The sequence below is a fragment of the Vigna angularis genome, chromosome 4, assembly GCF_016808095.1.
Source record: "Vigna angularis cultivar LongXiaoDou No.4 chromosome 4, ASM1680809v1, whole genome shotgun sequence".
NCBI lineage: Eukaryota > Viridiplantae > Streptophyta > Magnoliopsida > Fabales > Fabaceae > Vigna > Vigna angularis.
This window is the reverse complement of record NC_068973.1, coordinates 6,468,873-6,477,812: the sequence shown is the minus strand read 5'-3', so window position 1 is coordinate 6,477,812 and position 8,940 is coordinate 6,468,873. Positions and strand designations below refer to the sequence as shown.

General features: G+C 24.0%; 1 protein-coding gene across 1 annotated transcript; it reads left to right on the top strand.

Moving 5' to 3' along the window:
• Window positions 1–4,473: 4,473 nt before the first annotated feature.
• LOC108331454 (NAD(P)H-dependent 6'-deoxychalcone synthase-like) lies at window positions 4,474–6,871 on the top strand. The gene is made up of 4 exons (XM_017566139.2): window positions 4,474–4,821; window positions 5,485–5,728; window positions 6,206–6,385; window positions 6,611–6,871. The coding sequence occupies exons 1-4, from the start codon at window positions 4,502–4,504 to the stop codon at window positions 6,797–6,799; spliced, it is 933 nt and encodes a 310-aa protein (XP_017421628.1). The 5' UTR covers window positions 4,474–4,501; the 3' UTR covers window positions 6,800–6,871.
• Window positions 6,872–8,940: the final 2,069 nt, after the last annotated feature.

Sequence of the window (8,940 nt, the reverse complement as noted above, 5' to 3'; positions counted from 1 at the left end):
CTGTCTTGCTTTGTTTTATTTTAAAAATGACAAGAAGTAGCTTTAAAAGTTAGAATTCTCATAATCTCTTTATAATAAGTTAAACTAATTTATGTTCGTTATCTTTATATTTTATTTACTGCCCGATAAAGTTATTAAATTGGATCACTATGGCAAGTCAATTTAATTGTAGATAGCTAATATAAATATTATAACATAATGAATATTAATTAATTAGTAATTATAGAACTTACTGTCATCCTTTACATGCATTTTATATTAATCTAAGACATTAAATTCTATAAAAAAATTAACATGCAATTATATATTATTTAAATAATTTAGTATATTTTATATAAAAACAATAAAATTACGGTTGTTTTTATTTTTTGAAATTCAACATGAATATACATCAAATAGTATTATTCATATTATATGAAATGTGATCATAATTATGATGATTTTTAACTCGTTCAAACTTATTTTTAATAGAATATAATAGGATTATCTAGGTCTGTCATCAAAGATATAGAAAGGTGGAGAGAAAAAGAAAGAAAACAGACAAATTATAAAAAAAAAACCTACTATGTACACTATCCAAAAAGGTCCTCAAACAGAAAAGGTTAAACACTAAAAAATACAACTATACTATTAGCCCCTGTTAATCATTCCTAGCTTTGAATGAAACTTTTCAAAAGAGATAAGAGGGAGATGTTTTGTGAAAACTTGAGAGGATGAAGATATAGGGAGGAGTTTGAGAAGAACGTTATCGAGATGTTCTCGAACGATGTGTTCGTCTATATCTATATATTTGTTGCACTCATGAAAGACCTAGCTTAATACAACTTGGATGGCAGAATTATTATCACAGTAGATGATGACATGTTGAAAAGGATTGATGCACAAATAATGAAGAATGTAAACGAACCATTGTAATTCACACATAATTGAAGCCTAAGCATTTGTATAAAACTAGTTGATTTTATTGTTCATGTTTTAGTTGACTTAAAATATGTCACACTAAAGTGTTAAAAAATCAACAATATGCATTAAGTTATTTTTGTTACTTTAATAAACATAATCATATAATGAAAAGGATAGATTTTTATAATTAAATAAAAAATAATGAAAAAAAATAAATTTAAAAATATTTTAAGGAATGATGGAAAGAGACTAAAAGGAGGTAGGGAATGAACAAATTTTGTTATCTCATACTCATTTTCAAAGAAAAAAATTATCCTCATCCTTGTACTCAAATGAAAAAAATTATCCTCGTCCTTGTACTCAAATGAAAAAAATTATCCTCATCCTTGTACTCAAATTTAACGTGTATGAAATTTTTGTATCATACTCATTCCTATTAGGTAACAAGTATACACTTGTACTCATACCTCTTACAGTTTAAATTTAAATTAGGGATGATAAAGGATCGTGTTGATCATAGATAATGCTTACCCACATCTTGACCCACAACTAAAAAAAACTCACATGTTACTCCTCTCGCTACTTGTCAAATATCCGTTTAAAAAATATCTGAGGGTATTTTAAAATAAATCCAAATAAAATTAAAAAAAATATATAAAATATAATATAAATTAACATTTAATTTTAATTAAATTAAACTTATTAAAATATATTAATTTTAATTTAATAAAATATATATTAAATTTTTATATTTAAGTTTTTGCGGGTAATAAATACCTATAGGTATAGATAATATGATATTTGCACCCGACCTGTTTATAACGAAGTATTAAAATATCGCTACTCATTTCTCACAAATAATAAATATATGTGAGTATCAACTATCCATCTTTCATTTTATCCATGATACCCACAAGCACAAGTTTTTTGTCATCCCTAATACCAATCCATTAATTTTTATATATAAAAAAAAATCTTGCAAAAGAAACATAATATTATCAAAAGTATGTATTCTCGTTTTTTAAATATCAAACGTTTTATAAAGAAATTATGATTTTATACATCTCTACAAATAATTTTTTATGGGAACTAAAATAGACAAAGTTGATAAAATTTAAAAATATTTTCAAAAAATTAGAAAAAAATATATTCAAATTTAAAAATATTTTAAATGTCTTTTTATCCCACTCTTTAATATCTTTTTCTTTATACATTAATAAAAATTATAATTCATCACTTGAATGAAATCACAAAAAGAATAAATATTAAATTAATAATAATTAAAATTATCATAAATCTTTCATCCTTTAATTTTCAATATATGTTAAATGATGATAAATAAAATTTATGACAATGACATTAAATTATTAAATTATTATATTATGTAAATACTTTTTTTATACAATTGTAGTGATAGATTTACTTTTATACTAATGACTTGGAAAATAAAATAATCATATAAGAAACATAAAAGTAGTATTTTATATGATAAAATTAAGCAACAGATAAAAATATTAAAAAAAGTAAAAATAATCAAATGTGTCCTAATAAAAACAATTTGATGCACCAATGAAATCCTAGAAAGAAAAAAATATAATTAAAAGTATGATAATATGAAAAATACCTTATTATTGTAAGAAATCTTTTCAAATATCAAACTATTCAAGCTGTTGAGAGATAATGAAAATTATTTTAGCAAAACAAAAATAGTTATTCAAATGAAACAAAAATTAACAGTAAGATAATGAAGAAAATAAATTGTTTATATTGCCTAGTAAATTAAAAATCTATGTCATTGAACATTTAGATTGAAAGAGAAAGATTATAATGTAAAAAAGTAAAATATATTAAAAAGGTAGAAATATTCATATATAAAAGATAAAATATATTTTATTAACATAAATTTTTAGAACATCTCCCCAAGATTAAGATAAGAGAAAATATCATATAGACATGAATTGATTTGAAAATAAGTCAAATAATAAAAAAGTATGTAGCTAAAAGAAATAGTATAAAACTAAAGACTAAGAATAATATATATATATATATATATATATATATATATATATATATATATATATATATATATATATATATATATATGTTATTAGTATTTTTAGTAAATTTAAAGGGGACATGGAGGAAGATAGACACGATTATTAGGACGAGTACGAGGACGGAGACACGATAAATATATACATATTCATTCACATTCTCGTATTCAATTGAAAAAGTTAACTGTTATTCATATCCATACCTAATTAAAAAAATTCAATCAATGTGAGAATTTTTTAGAATGGAAACGAATTTGGGCCATATTGATGGAGAGACAAGTTTATTTGTCATCCATAAAAAGACTATATTGTTAGCGAAAAAAATATAAATAAATATTTTTTAAACAAAATATTTTATAATTGATTTTATAAATTAGTTTATAATATTTTAGTATTTCATGCATACTAATGTAGTCTTAAACTTAGACATTAAATATTTCAATTAAAATTATTTATTTTTTCACATGCTTATTAATAACATTAAATTTAAACAATAGATACAATAAATAGTAGCATTAATTATATATTAAGCAAATAATTTTGATAATAAATATAATATTAATTATTAATAAATGTATTTATAAATATAATTTGATGGTGATACATCTCAATAAATTGAAATAATAATTATTAAGACCAAGAGTTTTACATGATCATGATATTAAATTTTTCTTACTTATATATTTTAAATTAATCGTATAATCTATTAATATATAATCTACAATATTTCCTCACACATAGACATAGACATGAACATGTGATGTATGAGAGTAGGTATTTATTAGTAGTTCATGCTTTAATAATAAGTGACATGATAAAACTAACAAATCTATTAAAATAAATTCTAATATCATATTAAAAACATGAGCTTAAACTTAACTCATTATCACAAAATCGATTTGATAAAACTTTTTTTCATTTATAAAATCTAAATTGACTTCATATCATCATTTGCTTGGAATTTGTAGAACATCTTTATAAAATGATCAAAATATAAACCACACTAATAATAATAGAATAAATAAATTTTAATTTAGATAGTAAAATTAAATAAATAGATATATTAAATTCAAACTTTTCTGTAAGATAATATAATTTTTATCATAATGTTCACATAGTCATATACTCTTTTTTTTCAATATTTTGGTAGATTAGATAATAGCTATATATCAATCAATAATATATGTAATCATATTAACAAAAATTTAATATCAATTTAACGACTTAATTGAATCATTTTTTTATTTTTGACAAAACTGACAACTAACATTTGTCTAGAAGGAAAGGTAAAAATGGTTGTGGATTCAGTTTTGCCACCAATATAAAGTTGGATTCAACTCTCTTATATTATCTTCTCGTTAATAAAACTAATTAACATCTAACATTTGCTATAAAAAATGTTTATAAAAAATTTATAATTTAATTAAATTTAATTCTTTTTCATTATGCATTATGTTCCTATAAAAACAGAGGCATAGTTACCTTCAATTGAATATGCAATTCATCTAAACACATTTTGACTAATTGCATTGTAACAAAAAAATATGTCTTCATCAAACATCTCTCATGTGGTGTTTCAATCTTCTTTGAACCATCACAAGATGCCTGTGATTGGATTTGGCACTGCTTCAACATCTTCCCCTATTGACACCAAAGAGGCAGTGTTAGAAGCTATCAAATTAGGTTACAGACACTTTGATACTGCTTCAATATATGGCTCTGAAAAATTCCTTGGAGAAGCCATAGCTGAAGCACTCCAACTTGGCCTCATAACTTCCAGAGACGAACTCTTTATCACATCCAAACTCTGGTGCACTGATAACTTTCCTCATCTTATTATTCCGGCCATCCACAAAATGCTTCAGTAAGTGCATAACTCTTCAATTACATGTGTATATGCATTTGCATACCATTGTACACTCACTCACTTGAGTATGTTTTAAGATTTTGTGTAAGTATGTATTGATTGAACAAGAATTGAAATTTATTAAAAATCTCATGATGAATATATTAAAGATCTTACGTTCATCGAGATAATGTGATTTTATAATATATAAGTGACACCAAACCTCACATTTATAAACTGGTTTTATACGGATGAATTAGGTTTAAAATTTACTTCTTAATATGATATTAGAGTCATGAGTTAAAATTTATCCTAACAAGATTTGTTATTTGTTGGGTGTATTGTTCCACATCTTATTTGGTAGTTAGATCATCCATTAATGAGACCATTTATTAATGTTTAGTCTTATGTATGAGATATATATACTTTGACATGATAGAGATGTGTTTGAGATCTCATATAGATATGAGATACCAGGAAATTTTATATAAACTTGATATAAGACAATTTCAAAATATACAATTGACTCTAAAACTTATTTTATAAATTAGTTGTTAGATTTGAAGTTTACCATAATTTTACCTTTTAAGTATTAAAAAGAGTGTTTGAAAAATGTATTATTACATCGTCTATTTCCCATACTGAAGCAGCATTTTTGTGTGGAACCCAAAACTAATGCAGGTGTCTGAAGTTGGAATATGTGGATCTTTACTTAATTCACTGGCCCATTTCTGTGAATCCTGGAACTTTGGATTTTCCTTTTCCGGAAGAGGCCCTAGCATCATTTGACTTAAAGGGCGTGTGGCAAGCAATGGAGGAGTGCCAAAAGCAAGGCCTTACCAAATTCATTGGAGTCAGCAATTTCAGTTGTCATAAGCTTGAAAATCTTCTCTCTTTTGCTACTATTCGTCCTTCTGTCAATCAAGTAAGCCCATAAATTTGTAATTATGTTTTCACAATTATACCTTGTTTTTAAAGGTAATATGATTGCTATTTATTTTTTGTAATTCTAAAAAAGGAAAAATCTGTCAAATGATGCGATAAAATTATTAACTTTTTATAGTACCCTTTAACAGTTAATAAAAGACGATAATTTTTTTTAATGTTTTTTTATTGTTTTAATATTGTTTTATAATAATTAAAATAACATTGAATATGAATAATATAACAGACAAAAATCCTAATTAATAAAAAGTTAAACAATATAAACTTAAACTAAAAAATATTAAAATTTTGCATACCAATAGATATTTATTTTAATAAAAATTTAATAGAAAATATTAAAATTTATAAGGAACTTAAAATTTAAATAAAATATTTTTTATTATACCATTTCCGGTCTTTAATATTGTAATTTACATAAAAATGAATTAAATGCTAACTTTAATACCTTCAAACACAGGTTGAGTTGAATCCTGCTTGGCAACAAAAGAAGTTGAGAGAATTCTGCCAAAAAAAGGGTATAATTGTAACTGCGTACAGTCCTTTGGGATCGGTAGGAAGCTTTTGGGGTTCCAATAAAGTCATGGACAACGAATTGCTCAAGCAAATTGGAAAAGCTCATGGCAAATCTGTTGCTCAGGTAATAATTTGAATTAAGCATTTTGATTCCAATATTTATCCAATGTGGGACTGAAGGGAGTTCCTTATAAAAGATTATTCATTATAGGAAAATTATATAAATGTGATTTTGAGTTTAATTAATAATACTTTCAATATAAAACCTTAAAATAATGGCTTTATATTATTATATACATGTGTGTGTTTATTTGTGTCGATACTAACATAGTTTTTTGTGGTTTATTAGGTATCTCTTAGATGGTTGTATGAGGTAGGGGTAATTACCGTGGTTAAAAGCTACAACAAGGAGAGGATGAAACAAAATTTGGAAATATTTGATTGGTCATTAACAAAAGAGGACTATGAAAAAATTGATGAAATCAAGCAGAGTAGGACCTTCAACCTTGGACCAAATCTTTGGGATGAAGAAGATTAATGCAATGCTATGAATATTATTCGAAACACCTCATTTACTTTGCTATCAACTTCCTTTCATCTAAGTTTTAAGTTCAATAAAATATGATTTTCATACATTCCAAGAAAATCATATGTTCTATCATTTTCTACATGAATCTAATAAAGATTATTAGTTTGAGTGTCATGCTTTGTTTTACAATTTTTAAAATCACAATAAGTTGCTTTAAAAGTCCATTGGAGTGAATTCGATGATAACTTTTTTAACCTAGATTTAAACTCGTGCTTACACACGGATTGATATTGATTTGTGTATTATTAAAAATGAATTAGAGACAGAGAAAAAAACCAATAAATATTTTTAAGTGTATAATTAAATTTTGAATAAAATCAATTTTAAAAATAATTTATAACTTTAAAAGTTAATATATTTATAAAAATATAAACAGTAGACTTTATAAAAATATAAAAATAAGGTAGATTCTTTAACCATATAAAAGATATACAAGAAATATGTACAGCTTACTCGTCAAATATATAAATTAGTGTTGATTAAAAATATAAATCAGTGTATCACTAGTACAAAAACAGCGTATAACGTTGAATATTTTAGGTCTTTCATGTCGAATTCGAGGGCGACATCATATCGGGAGACGTTAAATTATGTCAATATACAACGTTAAATTAACGTCGAATTTTATGAATATACAAACTTAAATTAATTTTGTCAATATACAACGTTAAATTAACGTTGAATTTTATCAATATACGACGTTAATTTTTTTTTGTTTTTTTAATTAATTGTGATCCTTTTTTACAATTCTACTAGATCTGAAAAGCAAAAAAAGAACAAATTTCAGTTTTTGGTATTTTATAAAGCATAAACTATGAACGTGTAGCGTAGTATCAACAACAAACAACAATAACCAACAACAAAGTCAATCAAACAACAATAACCAACAACAAACAAGTTCAACAAAACAACAACAACAAACAAGTTCAACAAAAAAAACAACAAATAAGTTTAACAAATAAGTTCTTCAAAACGAAAACTAACCTTCAAAATGTGTATTCGTCGGAATAAAGTGTCGTCACCAATGAGAGAGAAAACAAGATCCACTTATAAAGGAGAAAAACACAAATAATCGGTCAAAACAAACTAAAATCATACATAAAATAATTAATTAACATGCATTTGTATCAAATGAAAGAAAGATTACATAAAGTACCAAAAAATTAGGAGAAGAAATCTTAAAACACATGCGTCGAAGGATCCTTATGCACGATCTCAAACTAAGAACGAAAGAGAAAAAAGAGTCGAAACTTACTTGCTCTATACTAAAAATGGTTCGGATAGAACTGGAGATTACTATACCGTGATCTCCTATGAACTTCTTGATCATCAGACATATGATCGAGGAGTTAAAAATTTTAGAAAGAAACGAGAGGAAGTTAAGAGAAAGAATTTTAGAAAAATGTTTTATGTTTCAAGTAACGAGACGAGTTTAATAAATTATATTTATTTCATTGAATTATTTTAACTTTAAAACACTTTATCTCATTATTTTTAAATATTTTAATTTAGAAAACAATTATTATACCAAAAAAGAATCTCATGTATAATAATTACAAGTCATATCTAATAAACATAATACATATTAGTATTTCATGCACATTAATATAGGCTGAACCTTACATTAATGACATTAAATTTAAAAGTTAAATACAATAAATAGTAATATTAACTATATGTCACGTTAGTCTCATTAATAGTAATTTTGACAGTAAATATATCATTAATTATTAATAAATTTATTTATAAATACACTTAGTGGACCATGATACATATCTATAAACTGAAATAATAATTATAAAAAATAAGAGATAGAGTCAAATTACCATAGAAATTAATACAATATTGTGATTACTTATATATTTTAAGTTAATTTTATTTTTAATTGATATAAGACCTAAATATTTATGGATGATCGGTTTCAACAAACCTTATCTAGATAAATTTTGATATTATATTAATAAATAAATTTAATTAAAAATAAATAAATTCATGACAATTATAATTAAATCAAATTCAATATTTATGTATATATCATACACCTATAAAAATAGTCATAGTTTCTTTTTTTATCATGGGATATCAGTTCA

What these genes read in the sequence shown, in the direction of transcription:
- LOC108331454 (XM_017566139.2), top strand. Translation starts at nt 4,502, where the DNA reads ATGTCTTCATCAAACATCTCTCATGTGGTGTTTCAATCTTCTTTGAAC. An exon ending in GCCATCCACAAAATGCTTCA is followed by an intron (nt 4,822 to 5,484) that starts GTAAGTGCATAA and finishes AAACTAATGCAG; the next exon opens with GTGTCTGAAGTTGGAATATG. An exon ending in TTCGTCCTTCTGTCAATCAA is followed by an intron (nt 5,729 to 6,205) that starts GTAAGCCCATAA and finishes CTTCAAACACAG; the next exon opens with GTTGAGTTGAATCCTGCTTG.